Raw genomic sequence first — 24,878 nt, 5'->3', positions numbered from 1 at the left:
TCTACACTATCACTTTTGACTTTATGTGATCTTGCTTATTAGCTGCACAGAAGGCATAAAGAAATGGAATTGGGACTACTGCTAGATCTTATTTTTTCTTATTAGTGGTGGGAAATGGATACTACTACAGAACTCTGTTTTTAAAGAATATTGGGAAATGGACTGAGCCTAGCAAATTGTTGCCAGGGAGTTAAAATACACTTAGGGCAGCCAAATTAACAATTTGTCATCTGCCAGAAGTCAGTCTGGCAATGGTGTAGAATAGTTTTTTGAAGACAACATTTTGATGTTATTCCAATAGTATGTTCTGTAACTTGGGTTAATAAAAGAAATGTTAACTTTGGCCACTTGGTGTCTAATTTTGTGGGGGAGGAAGATGAGCCTGCTTAAAGGCCTAAATTGGTTTCAGACTGAACTGGTGAAATTGTTTAATTGCTTCCATAAATTTCGCTTAAAAACTATTATTCAGTATCCTAGTTGACTAAAATCTAAATGGAAGCTGTTTAAGAATTAAAGAGAGGTTTTAGCTTATTTGAGTAATAAGACAATAGCAATAGCAATTGTCTTAATTACTCAAAGAATGGCAATCTGAGTCAGGATCAGGACTTGGTGCTGTCAGGAGTTTTCAGCGCACCATCTTAAGGAGACAGCCACCTTATCGTCCCCTTTCACCAGAGCTATGGGCTGCTGTGCAAGTGACAAGGGCAGAGAAAAGAAGCAAAGAATTGAATTTTCTTTCCAGTCCTCAGAGTGAGGCTGCCTGTCTCTTTTCCTATCACTTCTCTTTCCTTGGCTGTCAACTGCTGTTGCTTTTGCTGACCTGAGAAACTCCAAAGGCTACTTGGAGTCAATTCACTTAAAATACGGACCCAACTTTTATCACAGGTAGTGGAGAAAAGTTTTAATGGGAATTTGTGTTGAAGCATTAAAGCTTATAAAAACATTCTTATTGGCTGGGCGCGGTGGCTCACACCTGTAATCCCAGCACTTTAGGAGGCTGAGGCAGGCAGATCACGAGGTCAAGAGATCGAGGCCATCCTGGCTAACACAGTGAAACCCCGTCTCTACTGAAAATTCAAAAATTAGCTGGGCGTGGTGACATGTGCCTGTAGTCTCAGCTACTCGGGAGGATGAGGCAGGGGAATTGCTTGAACGCAGGAGGCAAAGGTTGCAGTGAGCTGAGATCGCACCACTACACCCAGCCTGGCCACAGAGCAAGATGCCGTCTCAAAGCAAAACAAAACAAACAAACAAACAAAAAACCCTGGTCATAATGGTAACAACTGTGAAATTATATGAAATAAATAAAAAAGAATAAGTCAAGTTTTTTGGTGTAACTTTCTCAAACATAGTTGGAGTTGTAGGATGGCTCTATTTAGTTTTCTATTTCTGTTAGGAATTATGGCAAACTTAGCTACTTAAAACAATCTCCGTGTGTTAGCTCACAGCTCTGGCGGTTTCAGGTCCTACCCAGTGTGTCTGACCAGGGTCTGTGCTCAGGGTCTCACAGATGTCAGCCAGGCAGGGCTCTCGTCTGGAAGCCCAGGGCCAGACTCTACCTTCCGTCTCATGCAGGTGTTGGCAGAATTCAGTTCCTTGTGCTTGCAAGACTGAGGCTCATTTCTTGTTTCCTGCTGCCAGCCGAGGGCCTCTTTCCCTTTCTAGAGGCTACCACTTCTTGTCACATGGTCCCTCTCTCTTCCTTCAGCAACACAGCAGTGAATTTTTCTTGCTTTTCCAATTTATCTGACTTCCCCCTCTACTACCAGCCAGATTAACCTCCATGGTTATAAAGGGCTCATGGGATAGACTGGGCTAACCAGATTACCTTCCTCTTGCCATATAAATGACATAATCACAGGAGAGACATCTCATATTTACAGATTCCATCCACACTGAAAGGAGAAGGAAATATACAGGGCTCAGTGGGGGCATCCTTAGAATTCTGCCCACCCTAGTGGCATAATAGGACATTGTTCACTAAATGTTTACCATTGGCGATAAAACCATAATTCCATAGTCCCCCCCTTATCAGAGTTTTGCTTTCTGCAATTTTGCTCTCTGAGGTTTCAGTTATCCACTGTCCTAAAATATTAAATGGAAAATTCCAGAAATAAACAATTCATAAATGTTAAGCACTATATACAATCCTGTATCATTCACCTCAGGTCATCTTATCATGTAGGCATTTTCTCATCTCACATCATCACAAGAAGGGTGAGGACAGTCAAATAAGATTCTGAGACAGAGAGAGAGAGATGACATTCACACAACTTTTATTACAGTATATTTTTATAATTGCTTTATTATGAGCTATTGTTGTTAATCTCTTACTGGGTCTCATTTATAAACTGAACTTTATCACATTATGTATGTATAAGAAAAAACACAGTACAGCATATACAGGGTTTAGTACTATCTGCAGCTTGAGGTATCCCCTGGGGCTCTTTGAACGTATCCCCTGAAGATAATGAGGGACAACTGTAATAGTTAAATTGAGGGCATTGCCAGTCATCACAAGAGTGAATATTAATCTTGTGAAGTTAAGATTACTGATCTTTGAAATGACTATCACGTCATCGTCATGGCTGATTTTCACTTCTTTAGTTGCTGGCAAGTCTAACTTTCCTGGTCTTTTGTTACTGGCTTTGCCAGCAATTCCAGTATTTCTCATCATTTCTGACTTCCTAAACCCTACATCTTTTGCAAGACATAAAATTTAATTTCATGATCAATTTGTGTCTGCTTTGTTGAATTCTGTATACTGTCCTGTAATGGTGAGAGACCAGTGGCTACAGATCTTTGTAGTATAAAGCACTGAGAGGTGAAATACTCATTTGAGGTCATGTGCTTACTTAATGGAACAGCTGAGATTGGAACTCAGTCTAATTCTCAAAAAGTTACCCATTATTGGTTGGTGGTGTCTGGCAAGATGGCCAAATAGGAACAGCTCTGGTCTGCAGCTCCCAGCGAGATTAATGCAGAAGATGGGTGATTTCTGCATTTCCAACTGAGGTACCTGGCTCATCTCATTGGGACTGGTTAGACAGTGGGTGCAGCCCACGGAGGGTGAGTCAAAGCAGGGTAGGGTGTCGCCTCACCTGGGAAGTGCAAGGAGTTGGGGAACTCCCTCCCCTAGCCAAGGGAAGCCGTGAAGGACTGTGCCATGAAGGATGGTACTATTCGGCCCAGACGCTATGCTTTTCCCATGGTCTTCACAACCTGCAGACCAGGAGATTCCCTCAGGTGCCTACACTGCCAGGGCCCTGGGTTTCAAGCACAAAACTGGGTGGTCATTTGGGCAGACACTGAGCTAGCTGCAAGAGTTTTTTTTTCATACCCCAGTGGCACCTGGAATGCCAGCAAGACAGAACCATTCATTCTCCTGGAAAGGGGGCTGAAGCCAGGGAGCCAATTGGTCTAGCTTAGCAGATCCCATCCCCATGGAGCCTAGTAACCTAAGATCCATTGGCTTGAAATTCTCGCTGCCAACACAGCAGTCTAAAGTTGACCTGGGACACTCGGGCTTGGTGAGGGGAGGGGCGTCCACCATTACTGAGGCTTGAGTTAGCAGTTTTCCCCTCACAGTGCAAACAAAGCCACTGAGAAGGTCGACCTAGATGGATCCCCACTGTGGCTCGACAAAGCTGCTGTAGCCAGACGGCCTCTCTAGATTCCTCCTTTCAGGGCAGGGCATCTCTGAAAGAAAGGCAGTAGCCCCAGTCAGGGAGTTATAGATAAAACTCACATCTCCCTGGGACAGCACCTGGGGGAAGGGGCGGCTGTGGGTACAGCTTCAGCAGACTTAATGTTCCTGCCTGCCAGCTCTGAAGAGAGCAGTGGATCTCCCAGCACAGCGCTCAAGCTATTCTAAGGTACAGACTGCCTCCTCAAGTGGGTCCCTGACCCCTGTGCCTCCTGACTGGGAGACTCCTCCCAGCAGGGGTCGACAGACGCCTCATACAGGAGAGCTCCGCCTGGCATCTGGCAGGTTCCCCTCTGGGACAAAACTTCCAGAGGAAGGAACAAGTAGCAATCTTTGCTGTTCTGCAGCCTCCACTGGTGATATCCAGGCAAACAGGGGCTGGATACTCTCCAGCAAACTCCAGCAGGCCTGCAGCAGAGGGGCCTGACTGTTAAAAGGAAAACTAACAAACAGAAAGGAATAGCATCAACATCAACAAAAAGGATGTCTACATGAAAACCCCATCTGAAGGTCACCAACATCAAAGACCAAAGGTAGATAAATCCAGGAAGATAAGGAAAAACCAGCACAAAAAGGCTGAAAATTCCAAAAACCAGAATTCCTCTTCTCCTCCAAAGGATCACAACTCCTTGCCAGCAAGGGAACAAAACTGAACGGAGAATGAGTTTGATGAACTGACAGAAGTAGGCTTTGGAAGGTGAGTAATAACAAACTTGTCTGAGCTAAAGGAGCATGTTATAACCCAATGCAAGGAAGCCAAGAACCTTGAGAAAAGGTTAGAGGAGTTGCTACTAGAATAACCAGTTTAGAGAAGAACATAAATGACCTGATGGAGCTGAAAACACAGCACGAGAACTTTGTGACGCATACACAAGTATCAATCGCCAAATTGATCAATCGGAAGAAAGGATATCAGAGATTGAAGATCAACTTAATGAAATAAAGCGTGAAGACAAGATTAGAGAAAAAAGAATGAAAAGGAATGAACAAAGCCATCAAGAAATATGGGACTATGTGAAAAGACCAAACTTAACATTTGATTGGTGTACCTGAAAGTGATGGGGAAAATGGAACCAAGTTGGAAAACACTCTTCAGGATATTATCCAGGAGAACTTCCCCAAACTAGCAAGACAGGCCAACATTCAAATTCAGGAAATAGAGAGAACACCACAAAGGTACTCCTCAAGAAGAGCAACCCCAAGACACATAATTATCAGATTCACCAAGGTTGAAATAAAGAAAAACATGTTAAGGGCAGCCAGAGAGAAAGGTCGGGTTACCTATAAAGGGAAGCCCATCAGACTAACAGTGGATCTCTCTGCAGAAACCCTATAATCCAGAAAAGAGTGGGAGCCAATATTCAACATTCTTAAAGAAAATAATTTTCAACACAGAATTTCAAACTAAGCTTCATAAGCGAATGAGAAATAAAATCCTGTACAGATAAGCAAATGCTGAGAGATTTTGTCACCACCAGGCCTGCCTTACAAGAGCTCCTGAAAGAAGCACTAAATGTGGAAAGGAAAAACCAGTACCAGCCACTGCAAAAACATACCAAATTGTAAAGACCATCAACACTACGAAGAAACTGCATCAACTAATAGGTAAAATAATCAGCTAGCATCATAATGACAGGATCAAATTCACACATAACAATATTAACCTTAAATGTAAATGGGCTAAATGCCCCAATTAAAAGACACAGACTGGCAAACTGGATAAAGAGTCAAAACCCATTGGTGGGCTATATTCAGGAGACCCATCTCATGTGCAGAAACACGCATAGGCTCAAAATAAAAGGATGGAGGAAGATCTGCCAAGCAAATGGAAAAAAGAAAAAGCAGGGATTACAATCCTAGTCTCTGATAAAATAGACTTTAAACCAACAAAGATCAAAAAAGACAAAGAAGGGCATTACATAATGGTAAAGGGATCAATTCAACAAGAAGAGCTAACTATCCTAAATATATATGCACCCAATATAGGAGCACCCAGACTCATAAAGCAAGTTCTTAGAGACCTACAAAGAAACTCAGACTCCCACACAATAATAGTGGAAGATTTTAACATCCCACTGTCAATATTAGACAGATTAATGAGACAGAAACTTAACAAGGATGTTCAGGACTTGAACTCAGCTCTGGACCAAGCAGACCTAATAGACATCTACAGAAGTCTCCACCCCAAGTCAACAGAATATACATTCTTCTCAGCACCACATCACACTTATTCTAAAATTGACCACATAATTGGAAGTAAAACACTTCTCAGCAAATGCAAAAGAATGGAAATCATAATAAACTGTCTCTCAGACCATAGTGCAATCAAATTAGGACTCAGGATTAAGAAACTCACTCAAAAGCACACAACTACATGGAAACTGAACAACCTGCTCCTGAATGACTACTGGCTAAGGATGCCACTAAATGGCTAAGGATGCCGCTAAATGTCCTGCAATGCACAGGACAGTCTCCCCCAACCTCCACCAAAAACATTATCCAGCCCAAAATGTTAACAATGCTAAGGTTCAATAGCAAAGACATAGAATCACCCTAAATGCTCATCAGTAACAGACTGGATAAAGAAAATGTGGAATACTATGCAGTCATTAAAAAGAATGTGATCATGCATGCCCTTCTAGGGACATGGATGGAGCTGAAGACTATTATCCTTAGCAAACTAACATAGGAATAGAAAACCAAATACTGCATGCTCTCACCTATAAGTGGGAGCTAAACGATGAGAACATGTGGACACATAGAGGAGAACAACACACACTGAGGCCTATTGAAGGGTGGAGGATGGGAGGAGGCAGAGGATCAGCAAAAATAACTAATAACCTGGGTTAATACCTGCGTGATGAAATAATCTGTACAACAAACCCCCATGACACAAGTTACCTATATAACAAACCTGCACTTGTACCCCTGAACTTAAAAGTAAAAGTTTAAAACAAAAAAATGTTAAGATCGACAAAGCCTGCACTAGACAATGTTTAGAGAATCAGACCTTGGATAGAGACAAAACAAGAAGGGAAACATCAAAACCGTGGAATCTCTTGGTTTCTTTAATCACAAAATGTAATGAAGCCATTAACATACTGGAAAATTGAGAAGAGTTATGGTCTGCTCAAAATTGTACTGTCTGTACACTCATAGTTCATGGTGTCTCCGGCAATAAGAACTAGAAATGTTTGCAACACCAAAATAACAAGGAAAGCGTATAGTCATTAGACTTGGGGTATATTTTGCTCTAGTTAGCTGCCCTGCAGAGGAGGAGTTTGGGAGAAAATTGTGCCTCAGGCAAAAAAAATTATGAAAGAGAAGATTATAACTTGTCCTTTAAAAGGATAACTTGAATGCATGTTCTAGAGCAGGGACTCTAGATCCCTGGGCCATAGACGGATACTGGTGGGTGGCCTGTTAGGAACTGGGCCTCACAGCAGGAGGTGAGCAGCGGGCCAGCAAGCATTACTGCCTGAGCTCTGCCTCCTATCAGATCAGTGGAGGCATCAGATTCTCATAGGAGCACGAACCCTACTGTGAACTGTACGTGTGAGGGATCTAGGTTGCATGCTCCTGATAAGAATCTAATACCTGATGATCTGAGGTGGAGTAGTTTCATCCCAAAACCATCTCCCACACTGTGAAAACATTTTCTTCCATGAAACCAGTCCCTGGTGCCAAAATGGTTGGGGACTGCTGTTCTACAGAGAGCGTCAACATGTTGCTGACCTGTTGTTTCTCCTGCTGATTCATGTTAGTCCACGGCAGTGGTTCTCAAAGTGTGGTCCCCAGAGCTGTGGCATCAGCAGCACCTGGGGACTTTCTAGAAACACAGATTCTCAAGTCACATTTCAGACCTACTGAATCAGAAGCTCTGGGGATGAGGCCCAGCACTATTATTATTATTATTATTATTACTGAGACACGGTCTCACTCTGTTGCCCAGGCTGGAGTGCAGTGGCTCAATCTCAGCTCACTGCCACCTCTGCCTCCCAGGCTCAGGTGATCCTCCCACCTCAGCCTCCCGAGTAGCCAGGACCACAGGCACGCACCACTACGCCTGGATAATTTTTGTATTTTTTCTTTTGTAGAGATGGGGTTTCGCCATGTTGTCCAGGCTGGTCTTAAACTCATGGGCTCAAGCAATCCACCCACCTCAGCCTCCCAAAGTGCTGGGATTACAGGTGTGAACCACTGTGCCTGGCCCCCAGCAGTATATTTTAAACAAACCCTCCGGATGGCTATGATGCATGCATACAGGTAATAAATAATACAGTCGCTTATCAATTTTTCTCACCTGTTCCTCTAATTGATGTCATGGCCCGGAAGGAGCCCTGGGCTAAGGAAAAGTTCATTTTATTGATTCTCTGAGTAGGAGGGCTTGGGTTTGAAGTGATCTAAGCTGTTAGACTATTTTCCCTGCAGATTTCACTGCCCTGCAGTGCAATGATACTCTACCAAGAACTCTGCTGTCCTTTGCACATTTAATCCACTTAACCCAGCAATGATAGTACAGCTGATATTATCAACTCACTTTTAGAAGTTAGGAAACAGAAAACAAAAATTAACTTGCTTGAAATTAGGCAGCTAGTAATTGTAGAGGTAGGAACTGAATCCAAGTCTACCCAGCCCATATTCTTTATCCTATACAACAGTGCATCTCTGATGCTCAAGGTGCTTTGTTGGACAATGACCAATTTCCTTTAATTAAATGCTCTAGTGTCCTTCATTTTAGTAACAAAACCAGATACATTACTGTCTTAGAGTAGGCAACATTAGGTTATGATCGTTATAGTTTGTTAGGGCCTGTAATAGGGTGGAGTCTGCTTCCTTGGCCAGGAAACATTCTTTCTTTTTCATTTGGGAGTACTGGTAGTTTTGTGTGAGACAATAACATTGCTATTGGTTTTCACAGTAGTACAGAAAGGCACTGAGATAGATTTAACAAGTGTCTGCTTATGTCTTCTAGTCTTTAGCAAGTGAATTTAGAATATGTTCTGAAAAATTTTTTTCATAAAATTTTCTCTTCTCAGTCTTAAAAATGAGTGCTATGAGACCCCTATTCAACTTTTAGTTCAAAAAGAGAACTTTTTTTTGTAGAAATATGAGGAACTCAAGTACATGATGTGATGAGAATAAAAGAAACTTGGGAAACAGATACTTGAACTGCACAGATGATAGTGACATTTGATGAGTCTGTGGGTTACTCCAATTAGAAAAAGACAAAGGGTGGCAGGGTGTTGTGGCTCACACCTGTAATCCCAGCACTTTGGGAGGCCAAGGTGGGTGAATCATTTGAGGTCAGGAGTTTGAGACCAGCCTGGCCAACATGGAGAAACCCTGCCTCTACTAAAAATACAAAAATTAGCCAGGCATGGTGGCGGGCACCTATAGTCTCAGCTACTCGGGAGGCTGAGGCAGGAGAATCGCTTGAACCCAGGAGGCGAAGGTTGCAGTGAGCCGAGATTGTGCACTCCAGCCTGGGCAACAGAGCGAGACTGTGTCTAAAAAGAAAAAAAAAAAGAGGGAAGGAAGGGAGGGAGGGAGGAAGGAAGGAAGGAAGGGAGACAAAGGGTAAAACTGTGGTGGAAGAAGGGTGGGCCAAGATCTGTGGGGAGGATTTTGTTCTTCTAGGAGAGCATCGAGGGAGTTCAACAGAAATGCAATGGAGAAAATGCAACACATTCAAACTCTCTTATCTGCTTGAAAGATTCCACATAAGCTTGTCAATAGTACAATGTGTTTTTGCAGATGTGTACTCCACGGAATGTTGTGTTTTTCTCGAGTTAGTACATACCAGTTACTCGAAGTTTATCTGTACCAACCACAACTTCCTTCTCATCTACAGTAAATAGTGGCTTGCCGTCGTTGGAGTTGATCTGAAACTGTTGACTCTGGACTTCTACCATTTTAGGACCTGAAGAATTAATTAAAACAGTTTATTATAAACTGTTCACTATGAGCAGTGTCAAAATCTCTATTTTTACACATGCCATGTCAACCCTACAATACCAAGTACCTAAAGATTTGGTATTTGTTATCATTAGTGGTATTGATTGATTCTGTGATTAAACTTTGCAACTTTTAAGTCTAAATCTATTGTATTATTAAAATTAATTATGTCAAACAAATGTTAACCTATATCAATATATGTACAAATACATTATTTAAGAGTTTCTTCTTTAAGATTTTAAATACTTGCCCAAAATAATACAGTTCTCCTATTCATGGTTAAACTTGTACTCTTTTGGTTAGTAACCACCTAAGAATCTTGCATTCCGAAATGCGAGATTTGTGAAAGACCGTCTTACGAATGGCTCACTTTAATGGTCAAAGTTAACCTAGAAGATGAATCATATCCAGAAAGTTTTCTCTGCCATTATTCTCAGAAGAGCTGCTCACCCCTTACCCCACGGGGAAAACAGGCATCACTGTGGAAGAACACCTTCCTGTTTTTGCCCTTCCCCTAAGACATTTTTGTCTTTGCCAAGCCTTCTGTTTCACTTTTGTATCCAAGCTTATGCCCTTCACCTGAGCTCTAGACCCATTGCCTTCCAGCTCTTTCATCTATTCAGCAGGTGTTTTGTGGGTGCTCACTCACCCTGTGCCATCCAGACATGTGAGGGTGAGGTCACACCTCCCACTCACTCAGCCATACCTGAACCCCAGGCACTCATCATTATGTGTTCCCCAATTCCTCTTTGATGCTTCCAAACTTTCTAACCCAGGCCTCATGGATTAATCTCCCTAGAGCACAGCCTTCATCATCTACTTAAGAAATTATGAGTTCCCCAATTTGTTTATGTTAGCTTTATCTTTTTTTTTTTTTTGAGACAGAGTTTCGCTCATGTAGCCCAGGCTGGAGTGCAATGATGTGATCTCCACTCGCTGCAACGTCTGCCTCCCAAGTTCAAGTGATTCCCCTGCCTCAGCCTCCAGAGTAGCTGGGATTACAGGCATGCGCCACCACACCTGGCTAATTTTGTATTTTTAGTAGAGACAGGGTTTTACCATATTGGCCAGGTTGGTCTCGAACTCCTAACCTCAGGTGATCCACCCGCCTTGGCCTCCCAAAGTGCTAGGATTACAGGTGTGAGCCCCCATGCCCAGCCTATATTCTTATCTGTAAAAGTAAGTTGAGGCTGGGCGCAGTGGCTCACACCAGTAGTCCTAGCAGTTTGCCAGGCCAAGGCGAGCGGATCACCTGAGGTCAGGAGTTTGACACCAGCCTGGCCAACATGGAGAAACCCCATCTCTACTAAAAATACAAAAATTAGACAGGCATGGTGGTGCGTGCCTGTAATCCCAGCTACCTAGGAGGCTGAAGCTGAAGAATTGCTGGAACCCGGGAGGTGGAGGCTGAAGTGAGCCGAGATCGCGCCACTGCACTCCAGCCTGAGCGACAGAGCGAGACTACCTCTCAAAAAAAAAAAAAAAAGGAAGTTGAGAAAATAAGTCATATCTCATAATTTTTTTGTGTGTGTCCCTCTGACCCTAACAGTTCTCATAAAAAATTTTGGATACCTGGTAGAAATTAAGTAAAGCCTTTCTGTTAATGCATTGATCAGTTTTGGACATGGTCACCCAAGTGTTCTTAATTTTATTGATTTGTATTTAAAACCCTCCAGTGAGTCTTCCTTTAAATAAATAAATATTTTTGGCAAGAGTGCGGGATATAAAGTTAATTTTTTTCTCTATATCTCCTTTTTTTTTTTTTTTTAAAAAAAAAGCTTCACTTTATTTTTTGGTATTTGTATGTTATTTTCCCCCATCTGAGACTCAGAGTTCCTGTTTATCTCTTCTGGGTCACTGATATGCCTATGTATTTATTATATAAACACTGATTTGCATTTAATGTGACTATCAGGTTATCTGACTTTAAAATTGAGAAATAATTGGAATAATTAATCCAGTAAGAGCTCACTGTTTTGCTCACTAGAGGTTCATCTTACAATTCTAGGAGGACTTATTAAGTATAAGGGGGTTGAACTAAGTGACAATTTTTTTCTATAGTTATTATATCAATAAAATATTCAACAAATAAGTTTAGTTTCGTAGTAAGTCTGAGCAGCAAATCCACAAAAACTGTTCCTCAAATCAAAGAAAATGCAGGAAAGTGAACAGTTCCATTCAATACAAATCTATTGCATGCTTTTTATGTACAAGGTTCTGGGCTAAGCATTGACAATGTGCAAATGAGTGAGATATAGCTCACAGCTTAAAGGATTCTGTGGTTTACTAAAAAGAAAAGCATGTAAGCCTGGATTCAGGACAATTTGCTAAGCACTGGGATGCAAGCATGACAGAGTCTTGACTAGGAATCCATGGTCCATCCATCGAGGCTAAGAGCAGCTTCCAGAGACACAACGCCTGAACTGATTTGGAAGAAAGAGTTCATGCTTCCGGCTGGGCGCGGTGGCTTACACCTGTAATCTCAGCACTTTGGAAGCGGAGGCGGGCAGATTGCCGGAGCTCAGGAGTTCTCCACCAACCTGGGCAACACGGTGAAACCCTGTTTCTGCCGAAAATATAAAAATTGGCTGGGTGTGGTGGCATGCGCCTGTAGTCCCAGCTACTGGGGAGGCTGAGGCAGGAGAATTGGCTTGAACCCGGGAGGTGGAGATTGCAATGAGCTGAGATCAGGCCACTGCACTCCAGCCTGGGCAACAGAGCGAGACTCTGTCTCAAAAAAAAAAAAAAAAAAAAAGAAAGAGTTCATGCTTCCCTGATGAAGGAAGAACAGGGGTCTCCAGGTAAAGGAAACTACTTGAGCAAAGGCATAGCGGTGAATAAAATCCCATCTCCATTTTATGAAAAATAGACCCTGCATGTTTAAATTTAAATACGCTTTCCACTTCAGAGGAAACTGTACTTTCTTCAATAGTTATGGAGTTTGTAATTAATCTTCTAACTTTTATTAATATTCTAGCAGTTTTTTTTTAACCTAGTTGGACATTGATTAGAGCTGAGGATGTAATCGTCTTTTGCAGTAGAGGTCTTTAAGAAATAAAATTTAAATTCTACCTTGTTGATAAGAAAAGAGCTATCTGTATAACACCATTTTTAATGAAAGGCTTTGGTACAAAGAGAAAAAGTTAATTGTGATCTGATTAATTAAGTTTGGGAAATTAGCTTAAGGGTTTTTCTGGTGAAAATACCATCAAATTCTTCCTTACATGCAATGTGTCTCATTAGCAACCTTCTTTTGTTCCTCAGGATATCTTTAATTTAAAATAAAATCATTTAGAAACAAATATCGCAAAGTCCTTTAAAAAAAGGAAATGTATATTCTGCTGTTGCAAATATGGTATCACAGAGAAAGGACTGGGCTGGAAGCACAAAGCTGTGCTTGTTAGCTCTACTACTTTTGTGGCATAATCTTGTACTAAACAGTTCTACTTCATAAGCCTGGCACTAATGACCTTTACTTGTGTTAAATAAAATAAAATGAAATAAAATAAGAGACCGGGCTTGAGAATTCCCTGAGCAGACAAAGCTAGTTATGCTATGCCAGTGAAACTTAGGTTATTTCTAGTAAATGTCCCTGATAATCATATGCAAAACTTACACAGCCTTCCAAAAATGCTGTAAGATGATCACTTTTTTTTTTTTTTTTTTTTTTTTTTTTTTTTAAAGACAGGGTCTCACTCTGTCACCCAGACTGGAGTGCAGTGGCACAATCTCAGCTCACTGCAACCTCCGCCTCCCGGGTTCAAGCGATTCTCCTGCCTCAGCCTCCCGAATAGCTGGGATTATAGGCACCCGGCTGACTTTTGTATTTTTAGTAGAGATGGGGTTTTGCCATGTTGCCCAGGCTAGTCTTGAACTCCTGGCCTCAAGTGATCTGCCCGCCTCTGCCTCCCAAAGTGCTGGGATTACAGGCATGAGCCACTGCACCCAGCCAGATGATCACTTTTAACCAATCTTCTGCCATCTGGAAACCCTGACTGTAATAATCAATCACTGTAAAGATTAAACAACTTCCTCATTTCACTATGTGTGAATGGAATATATATATATTCCATCCATTAGAACACTATCCTACCTGCCAACTGGTTTCTCAGCCCATCCCATCCTACACAATCTTTTATTCATTCCTCTCTTCATTTATTTAATAAAAATTTATTGTATAACCTACTAAATATAAAAGGGTAGCCTGAATTATGAATTGTGGCATTAACTGAACTGAAAAATTAACTGAACTGAAAAAATCTAATTTCAATTGGTGAATCAAATTATTATACATGTATTCCTTGAAATATTACATAGCCATTAAAATAATGCTATCATTTTTTAAAATTTCATAGCATTATTAAATTGGAAAAGGATGGACTTCTGGGTGGCTGATGACCACGCTGGCTATATAGTAATCAGTTTCCCAAAAGGTCATCCTCAAACTCTAAGGAATAGTTTCACAGCTATAAAAATTCCACACAGACTGGGCACGGTGGCTCATGCCCGTAATCCCAGCACTTTGGAAGGCCGAGGTGGGCGGATCATGAGGTCAGGAGATCGAGACCATCTTGGCTAAGACGGTGAAACCCCGTCTCTACTAAAAATACAAAAAATCAGCCAGGCGTGGTGGCGGGCGCCTGTAGTCCCAGCTACTCGGGAGGCTGAGGCAGGAGAATGGCGTGAACCCGGGAGGTGGAGCTTGCAGTGAGCCGAGATCGCACCACTGCACTCCAGCCTGGGAGACAGAGCAAGACTCCATCTTAAAAAAAAAAAAAAGAAAAAGAAAGAAAGAAAAATACACCCTTGCATTACCTAAAGGCAGAACTGTGAGTTGAGGGAGAAAAATTAACAAGTGCCAGGACTACAGCTTCTCACACACCTGCTCCATCACAGGTGTTATGGTGAGCCAAGGCCACGGAGACGACAGATGAGGAGACTTAGTGAGAAGCCACTTAAGGAATGGACAAAAGTAATGCGGGAAATGAATACTAAATGAGCTGGGATAAAAATCCTGATATCAGACAGTGGAATTCAAGTCAAAAGTGTTAAATATGACAAAAAATATTTTTAATGCTAAAATTACAACCCACAACACAGACATAATATTTACAAATATCTATCCCGCAAATATCACAGAAACCACCTTTATGAAACAAAAATAAAAGATGTGAGGACCCATAGAACACACTAATGATGCTAGATTTAATACATGACTTTCAGTACAAGACAGGTCAAGTGGATTAACAAGTGAGGAGATGACCTAAAAAGAACTCAACAAGGCAAGTCTTATGACATATACTGACCGTGAAGCCCTGACAAATGGAGGATACACACTCTCCTCAAGTGCCCGTGGCACATTCGCTGAAACTGATCACACATCAGGGCACAAGGTAAATAAACATCAATGACTTTCATAACGTAGAAAGACCACACATAATACTCCCTAAACACAACGCAATAAATGTAGAATTTCCTGACACAAATAAAAAGCAAAAAGGCCCATTCACCCAGAAATTTAAAAGTCTCTCTTTAAACAACTTTTGGGTGAAATACAAACAGAAATTACAGAATTAATGAAAATTATGACATTGAAAACACTATATTTTAGAATCTGTGGCATGCATGTAAAGCAGTGACAAGAGGAAATTTCATTGTACTAAACATCTCTGTCAATAAAAATATAAACTGGCTGGGCATGGTAGCTCACATCTGTAATTCCAGAGCTTTGGGAGGCTGAGGTGGGCAGATCACCTGAGGTCAGGAGTTTGAGACCAGCCTGGCCAACATGGTGAAACCCCATCTCTACTAAAAATACAAAAATTAGCTGGGCATGATGGTGCATGCCTGTAATCCCAGCTATCTAGGAGGCTGAGGCAGGAGAATTGCTTGAACCCAGGAGGTGGAGGTTGCAGTGAGCCGAGACTGTGCCATTGTACTGAAGCTTGGGCAACAGAGCGAAAATTCCGTCTAGAAAAAAAAAAAAAAAAAAGAACTAAGTTCCTAATTCAAAAGCCTAGAAATAAAACAACAAAGTGAGTCAAAAGAAAGCACAAGGAAGGAAATAATAAAGATAGAAGCAGAAATTAACAAGGAAGAAAACAGTATAAAAGAGATCTAATAAATCAAAATTCTGTTTTTTGAGAAATTAGCAAAATAAATAAAACACTAGCTAAGTTGATAAAAATGAGAAAACACAAATACACAACACATGGAATGACAAGTGAAAAGTAACCATTGAATTAGAAGAAATAAAAAAGGAGAGACAACTATGCACAACTCTGCAAATAAGTTTGAAAACCATGATGAAACAGGCAGTTCCATAGGGAAATAGTGATTGCTAAAATTGACCTCATTAAATGAGAAAGTTTAATCAGACCTGTGTTTATACAAGAAATGGGGAAGTTAAAAAACTACCCCACAAAAAAGAACCAAGCACAGATGGTGTCACAAGCAAATTCTAACAAACTTTCAAAGTCTGGATAATCTCAATGCTCTGTAAATTATTCCAGAGTATTGAAAGTAAGTAAGTTTAGCACTGATACCTAAATGAGAAAAGCGAGCAAAAGGAAAAAAATACTATAAGCTAGTATTACTCATGAATGCAAAAAATTCTAAATAGAAGTACCAGAAAGAAGCACAGCACAACACCACATTAAGAAAATAACATACCTTGATAAAGTAAGATTTATTCCAGGAATGCAAGATTGACTTTAAGTGAGGAATGATTAACATCATACTAATTAATCTAATAAAAATAAATCATATTATCTTCATAGATGCTGAAAAAGTATTTGGCAAAATTCAGCACACATTTATGATCAATGAACATTCTAGAAAATAGGCATTGAGGGATGCTGTCTTAAATGGTAAAATAGATGTATTTTAACCCTAAGGCAAGTATTTTACTTAATACAGAAAGACTAGAAGCATTTCCACTAAGACTGGAAATAAGGCAAGGATATCCACTTTGTCCACTGCTACTCAACATTGTGGTGCAGAGGTTTTAGTCAATGAAACTTATTTATAGAGTAAAATCAGTTAGAGGTGTGTGATTGAGTAAAGTAACATTGTGTATTTGCAGATGATATAATAGTGTATCTGACAAACCCCAAAGTCTCTGATAAAAGTAACTCAACTAATAAAAAAATTCAGCAAACTGGCAGGATATAAAATTAACATACAATAACCAATAACTTGAATACATACAAACAAAAGTTAAAATAAATAATAGCGGAGAAAGTGCCATTTACAATAACAACAAAGATGATTAAAAATTTAGAAATTCATTTAATAAGACATGTGTGAAAAATATATGAGGAAAAATTTGAAATACTTCTAAAAGACACTTGAATAAATGAAAAGACATTCCGCATTCTTGGATAGGGTGACCCAACATTATAGGATGTCATTTCTTCCAGAGTTAATTTATAAATTCAATGCAATCACAGTAATAATGCCAATAAACTATGTTATAGAATTAGCAAATTGATGCAAAGTTCTTACGTAAAAACAAACATACAAGAATAGCTTGGAAAAATAAAACACAAGAAAGACCAGCCCCACTAGACATTAAAACATACCATGAAGTCTCTATAATTAAAAGAATGTGGTATCTAGGCATGGAAACACGAATAGACTAGTGCAAGCTTGTCCAACCTGTAGCCCGCCGGCTGCATGCAGCCCAGGACAGCTTTGAATTCGGCTCAACACAAATTTGTAAACTTTCTTTAAGCATTATGAGATTAATTCACAAATTTTTTTTTAGCTCATCAGCTATCGTTAGTGTATTTATATGTGGCCTAAGACAATTATTCTTCTTCCAATGTGGCCCAGGGAAGGCAAAAGACTGGACACCACTGGACTAGTGGAATAAAGTAATAATTAGATTCTGATAGACATGGAAATCTAGTATATGATAATGATGGCATTTCAAGTTTAACGATGGACTTTTTTTTTCTTTTTTGGAGACAGAGACTCACTCTATCACACAGGTTGGAGTGTAGTGGCGCAATCTTGGCTCACGGCAACCTCTGCCTCCCAGGTTCAAGCAATTCTCCTGCCTCAGCCTCCCAAGTAGCTGGGATTACAGGCGCATGCCACCACGCCTGGCTAATTTTTGTATTTTTAATAGAGACGGGGTTTCTCCATGTGGTCTTGAACTCCTGACCTCAGATGATCCACCTGACTCAGCCTCCGAAAGTGCTGGGATTACAGGTGTGAGCCACTGCACCTGGTCTAAGGATGGACTTTTAAGTAAATGATGTTCAGATAACAACTTAGAAAAGATAAATTTAGATTCATATCTCATACCACACAAGAATAAACTTCACATAAATTAGGGATCTAAGTGTTAAAAAGTGAAATCATACAAACACTACAAGAAAACATAGGTGAATTCCTGTATAACCTTGGTACAGCAAAGTCTTTCAAGCAATGACTCAAAATCTAGAGGAAATGAAAAAATGATTCTGTTTGAATACATAACAATAACAAGTAAAAATAAAAGTGTTACATGATTTAAAATACCTGATTAAGTTAGACCACAACTTAAAAATTGGATGAAAAAATCTTAGCAACATATACCCTGGGCAGAAAGTTAAAATGCCTAATTGGTAAAGAATTCTTAACAACCGAGGAATAAAAAATGACAATTCTGATAGAAAAATGGAAAAAAAGTCATGAGGAGATAATTCACAACAAAGATACAAAAATGGCCCTCAAACTTATGAAAAAAAATTTCAAACATACTCATCATTACAGAAATGCAAATTAAAGCAACACTGACATGCCATTTCTCACCTGTGAGACTGGAAATAATTTAGACACATTGTGTTGTGGAGGCTGTCAGAAAATATACTCTCCTACACGGCTGCTGGGAATCTAAATTGTTACTATCTTCTAGAGCAAAATTTGATAAAATTGAACAAAACTAAGTATGTACATACCCACAATCCCACTTCTAGGAATCTACCCTGAGGGTATACCTCCAAAAAAAACAAAATGCGGCAGGGCACGTGGCTCACGCCTGTAATCCCAGCACTTTGGGAGGCCGAGGTGGGTGGATCACGAGGTCAGGAGATGGAGACCATCCTGGCTAACACCGTGAACCCCGTCTCTACTAAAAATACAAAAAATTAGGCGGGTGTGGTGGCAGGTGTGGTGGCGGGCACCTGTAGTCCCAGCTACTCGGGAGGCTGAGGCAGGAGAATGGCGTGAACCCGGGAGGCGGAGCTTGCAGTGAGCCAAGACTGCACCACTGCACTCCAGCCTGGGCGACAGAGGGAGACTCCATCTCAAAAACAAACAAACAAACAAACAAACAAACCAAAAAAAACACAAAATACATATGCAATTGTTACTCTTTGTGACATAACTGCACAACAGTGAGAACAACCTAAATGTTCATATATATGGGTGAATAGCTGAATAATCACGGCAACTCCACATAATAGGGTACTATGCAGCTGTGAAAAATAATAAGGAAGACGTTTATGAATTAATATGGAGTAATTTTGAGGACCATACTATTCAGTGAAAAAGTAAGGTTCAAAAGACTACCTACCGTATGCTATCCTCATGTAAGTATGAAGAGAGCCTAAGAAAACATATATCTGGTCATTTTTTGCAAATGAAATGGATAAACCTAAAATGGAAAAGACTGGCTACTAAGAGGGTGTGGGTGAGCAAGAGGTAGGAAGGGGCTGGGGACTGAGGCAGACGGGATGAAGAAGTCACACTTTCTTGACTATATCTTTTTGTTCAGATCTGAGTCTGCAACCAATAGTAACGAAGCATGCACCCCACTGCAGCACACACCCCCAAAATAGACACTGTGTTATCCTGTCCTTCAAATAAAATTCCCTTTATCTTTTTATAAACTGTGGTTTTCAAAAATATATTATCTCTGTACTTTTAAGCATAAGCAAATATTTTTGGACTGACTATTGACTAATATTCAGAGCAATTACACAAATTCAGCATTATCCTTGGAATGAAAAACTGGTTTGGAAGATAATTTATTCTATTTCCCTTTTTTCCAAAAGTACATCTCATGGTGCCAGTTGCTTTTTTTCTGAAGGAACATCTATTTTTTGACTGGACATTCTGGCTATAATACATTATCATATAAAGTTATTTTTCTTCTCTTTATTTGGGGCACTGGAGAGTGCACTCATATTGGTTTTCTTTCTAACATATTCTTTTCAGTCAGTCTTTCCAGCCACTGCAGCGGCTAGTCTTCCTGCAGACGAGTGTTTTTTTTTTTTTTTTAAAGCGTTCAATATCCTCAACTGACAGTAACTTGTCTCTTGGCCCATCAATGCTGTTTATTTCAGTATCTTTCAGTTTGTGGCTTTCCCAGGGCAGCCCTGGGTTCATTATATAGGTGGGCCATGTAGATTTTCTGGAAGTCTTCCTGGCTTAGAAGGCAACTGGTGCTGAGGGTGGCAGATTTGGCTCTCTCCTCCTCCACAGGTATGCTGGGCACCTCCTTGGAAAGTCCCTGCTGTTCTTCACAGAAGAGTGGCACACGTCAACCCACCTACCATGGGCATCTTCCTCCTCCTCAGGACTGGTACTTCCCCACCCTTCTTCACTGTTCACAACATTCTCTTTCTTGACTTGAGAATTCCCACTCCTGAAATGTAATCTGTAGCATTTAGTTATCCATATTCTTGCACTCTTGCTTCTGTTGAGGCCTCTGTAGGCTTGCCCCAGAATCTCTTCTGTAATATCTGAGAATTTGGCATTTGGAAGAACAGAATCAAAATCCTAGCAGAAATGATCACATTTTTATGTTTGTATATTCTTCATTGGACCAATACTGGCGGGTTCTTTAGTCACAACGAGAGGGTATCAAGTTGTTACCTTTTTTTATAACATTGATTCCTACTGTCATGACACCCCAGGGCTCCTCTCCCTTACAGAATTGTTGGCCACCTGCTTGTACAGCAGACAGAGGATCTGATTACTTCTCTTCGACGAGGCTGCAGAAATCTCCACATGAGAGGATCAACACAAAAGAGAAAAAGCCCATAAATTTCCACCAATCTAGAGATTAGGTTCCTAGGCATCAGCCTCACTTCATACCTCTCCTTACAGCTCTCCAGCTGCTTTAGTCGTTTTTCTGCAGAACTTTGAGGATCATTAATCAAATAAGGGCTGGAAATTTAAATATCTCTGCTACTGTTCTTTTTTCTTCTTCTTTTTTTAATATCAGCACTTTCAAAGCCTGTTCCAGCCTTGTGTTTGAAGCTTCTCCTCTCTGTCGCATCGACGCTGGAAGGTCCTTCATATTCAGATCCTGAGTTGCCACCCCGTTTCCTTAGAAGAATTTCAAAGCGCAGCCTGTATCTTGGTGACTTTAGAGAAACACACACTTAAGATAACACTGACAGTTTGGGCAGCATTCCAAATGTTTCTTCCATTGAGTTCAAACATTACACCCAAAGATATTTTAGCTGTGATGGCATTGCTGTCTCTTAGGTGTGTGTGGAATTCTGAAATACTATATTCACTTTATTGTTCTTGTGTTTTACATTTATATTCTTGATATCAGCCACACTCTGAGTGTACAAGCCTTCCGAGAAGCTTACAGCTGCAACTCTTTGAATGCCGTGATCCTTATTTCAAAGGAAGATCAAAGATTTGCAAAATGTCATTGAAGTTCTGGATCCAAGACGGTGTGGCTGTAGCACAGCAGATCGTTCAGCAATTGAAAAAAGTGACTTGGATGTCTGGGTGGCAGTGACCAATGTGTGCTACAAACATCACCAGCTCCCCCAGGGGTTGATTTGGTTGTAATTTGCCAGTCTCCACATCAGGTCTGTAGTGACCATGCTCCTGTAGACACTCCTCAGCGTAGAGGCCAGTGGTCCTGCTGGTTCAGATTCTGTTGGTGCATCAGGCTGCTAGGCAATCAGGACAAATTAGCTGCAGCCTGGCTCAGTGGGTCTCAGAAAACCCAATTGCCAAACTTCATCAACTTGTCTGGGCACAACTTGCATCCTTCTGGGTGTGTCTCATATTTAAGTTTAACAAAATTGATTTTTCTTATTGGAAATAGAAAGAAAGTGAGCAATAGTAACCACAGCTGTATTTATCAGTGGTAAGATTCCACTGTTGTTTATAATTTGGTATCTTTGATTTCACAGATTTGAAATGCTAGTTACTAGTGCTTGCTTTTCAATGTTTGATTTTCTTTGGAATTTGTGTTAGTTCATTATTGCATTGCTACAAAGAAATACCTGAGGCTGGGTAATTTACAGAGAAAAGGTATTTAATTGGCTCATGGTTCTGCAGGGTGTACAAGCATGATGCCAGCATCTACTTCTGGTGAGGGCCTCAGGAAGCTTCCAATCATGGTGTAAGGCAAAGAGGGAGCAGGTATATCTTACGGCAAGAACAGAAGCAAGAGAGAGAGAAGAGACAAGAGAGAATTTAAATTTATTTATTTGCTATTCTTTTATTTCAATAGCTTTAGGTGTACAAATGGTTTTTGGTTATGTATGTATAGTTGTGATGTCTAGGATTTTAGTGCACTCATCACCGAAGTAGTGTACATAGTACCCAATAGGTAGTTTTTCATCTCTCACCCACTTCTCACCCTCCACTTTCCCCTCTTCTGAACCTCCAATGTTCATTTTACCACTCTGTATGCCTTCACATACCCATAGCGTAATTCCCACTTATAAGTGAGAACATGTGGCATTCAATTTTTGATTCCTGAGTGTTACTTCACATAAAATAATGGCCTCCAGTTCCATCCAAGTCACCGCAAAAGACATTATATCACTCTTTTTCATAGCTGAATATATTTCCATGGTGTATATATTCACACACCACAATTACATATATCACATATATATGATATAGCACTTTTTTTTTTTGAGACAGTCTTGCTCTGTTGCTCAGGCTGGAGTGCAGTGGCATGATCTCGGCTCACTGCAACCTCCACCTCCCAGGTTCAAGCAATTCTCCTGCCTCAGCCTCTTGAGTAGCTGGGATTACAGGCGCCTGCAACCATACCTGGCTAATTTTTGTATTTTTGGTAGAGATGGGGTTTCAACATGTTGGCCAGGCTGGTCTCAAACTCCTGACCTCAGGTATATCACATATTCTTTATCCACATATTGGTTGATGGGCATTTAGGTTGATTTCATATCTTTGTGATTTTGAATTGTGCTGTGATAAACATATGTATGCAGGTGTCTTTTTGATATAATGACTTCTTTTCCTTTGGGTAGATACCCAGCAGTGGGATTGGTAGGTTACATCTACTTTTAGTTCTTTGAGAAATCTCCATACTGTTTTCCATAGAGGTTGTACTAATTTTACATTCCCATCAGCAGTGTCTAAGCATTCCTTTTTCACCACATTCACACCAACATCTATTTTTTGACTTTTTCATAATGGCCATTCTGGCATGCCAACCAGAATACCTTATGCCAAAGGTGGTATCTCATTGTGGTCTTAATTTGCATTTCTCTGATAACTAGTGATATGAAGCATATTTTCATATTTGTTGGATATTTTTGTATCTTCTTTTGAGAAATGTCTATTCATGTCTTTTGCCTACTTTTTTTTTTTTTTTTTTTGAGACAGAGTCTCACTCTGTCTCCAGGCTGGAGTGCAGTGGCGTGATCTTGGCTCACTGCAACCTCCACCTCCCAGGTTCAAGCGAATTCTCCTGCCTCAGCCTCCTGAGTAGCTGGGACTACAGGTGCGTGCAACTGCACCCAGCTAATTTTTGTATTTTTAGTAGAAACAGGGTTTCACCATGTTGGCCAGGATGGTCTTGATGTTTTGACCTCGTGATCCTCCTGCTTCGGCTTCCCAAAGTGCTGGGATTACAAGCATGAGCCACCTGTGCCCGGTCCCTTTGCCTACTTTTCAATGATATTATTCGTTGTTGTTGTTTTTCTTGCTGATCTGTTTGACTTCCTTGTAGATTCCAGATATTAACTTTTTTTTAAATCTCTTTTCCCAAGTTAGATATTAGTCCTTTGTCAGATGCATAATTAGTACATATTTTCTCCAATTCTATAGGCTTTCTATTTACTCTGATGAGTATTTCTTTTGCTGTGCAGAAGTTTTTTAGTTTAATTAGGTTCCATTTATTTTTGCTTTTGTTGCATTTACCATTGAGGTTTTAGTTGCCTAAGTCATTGTCCAGAAGAGTTTTCTATAGATTTTCTTCTAGAATTTTTATGGTTTCAAGTCTTAGATTTAAGTCTTAAACCCATCTTGAGCTAATGTTTGTATATGGTGAGAGTAGAAATCCAGTTTCATTCTTCTACACTACCTAGGCAATCCAATTTTCCCAGCACCATTTATTGAATAGGATGTCTTTTCCTCAGTTTATGTTTTTGTATGGTTTGTCAAAGATCAATTAGTTGTAAGTACTTCACTTTATTTCTGGGTTCTCTATTCTGATCCATTGATCTATGTATCTACTTTTATACCACTACCATGCTGTTTGGGTTACTATAGCCTTGTAGTATAATTTGAAGTTGGGTAATGTGATATTTTTAGATTTATTCTTTTCGCTTAGGATTTATTTGGCTATTCAGGCACTTTTTTTGGTTCCATATGAATTTTAGGATTATATTTTCTAATTCTGTAAGAATGATGCTGGTATTTTAATAGAAATTGCATTGAATTTGTAGACTGCTTTGGGCAGTATGGTCATTTCACAATATTGATTCTTCTAATACATGAATATGAGATGTATTTCAATTTGCTTGCATCATCTATGATTTCTTTCAGCAGTATTTTGTAGTTATCCTTGCAGAGATCTTTCATCTCCTTGGTTAAGTATATTTCTAGGTATTTTTTTTTTTTGGTAACCATTGTAAAATGAATTGACTTCTTGATTGGATTCTCGGCTTGGTTGCTGTTGGTGTATAGCAGTGCTACTAATTTGTGTACATTTATTTTTGTAACCTGAGACTTTACTGAATTCATTTATCAAATCTACGAGTTTTTTGGAGGAGTCTGTAGGGTTTTCTAGCTATAAGATCACATCATTGGCAAACAGAGATACTTTGATTTCTTTTCCAATTTGGATGCCCTTTGTTTCTTTATCTTGCGTGATTACTCTGGCTAGCACTTTCAGTACGATGTTGAATACAAGTGGTGAAAATGGGCACCCTCATCCTGTTCTATAATAGTTCTTAGGGGGAATACTTTCAACTTTTTTCCTTTCAGTATA

General features: G+C 40.1%; 1 protein-coding gene across 2 annotated transcripts in view; it reads right to left on the bottom strand.

Moving 5' to 3' along the window:
* SGCG (sarcoglycan gamma) overlaps window positions 1-24,878 on the bottom strand; it is a 172,636-nt gene that overhangs the window by 37,321 nt on the left and 110,437 nt on the right. For both annotated transcript variants that reach the window (XM_063714856.1, XM_063714857.1), the window contains exon 5: window positions 9,510-9,629. In XM_063714856.1, the coding sequence (XP_063570926.1) occupies window positions 9,510-9,629 (120 nt within the window). The remainder of the gene's footprint in view (window positions 1-9,509; window positions 9,630-24,878) is intronic.

The sequence above is a fragment of the Pongo abelii genome, chromosome 14, assembly GCF_028885655.2.
Source record: "Pongo abelii isolate AG06213 chromosome 14, NHGRI_mPonAbe1-v2.0_pri, whole genome shotgun sequence".
Lineage (NCBI taxonomy): Eukaryota > Metazoa > Chordata > Mammalia > Primates > Hominidae > Pongo > Pongo abelii.
Note: the sequence above shows the minus strand (reverse complement) of the source record. Positions and strands in the feature narration are given on the sequence as shown.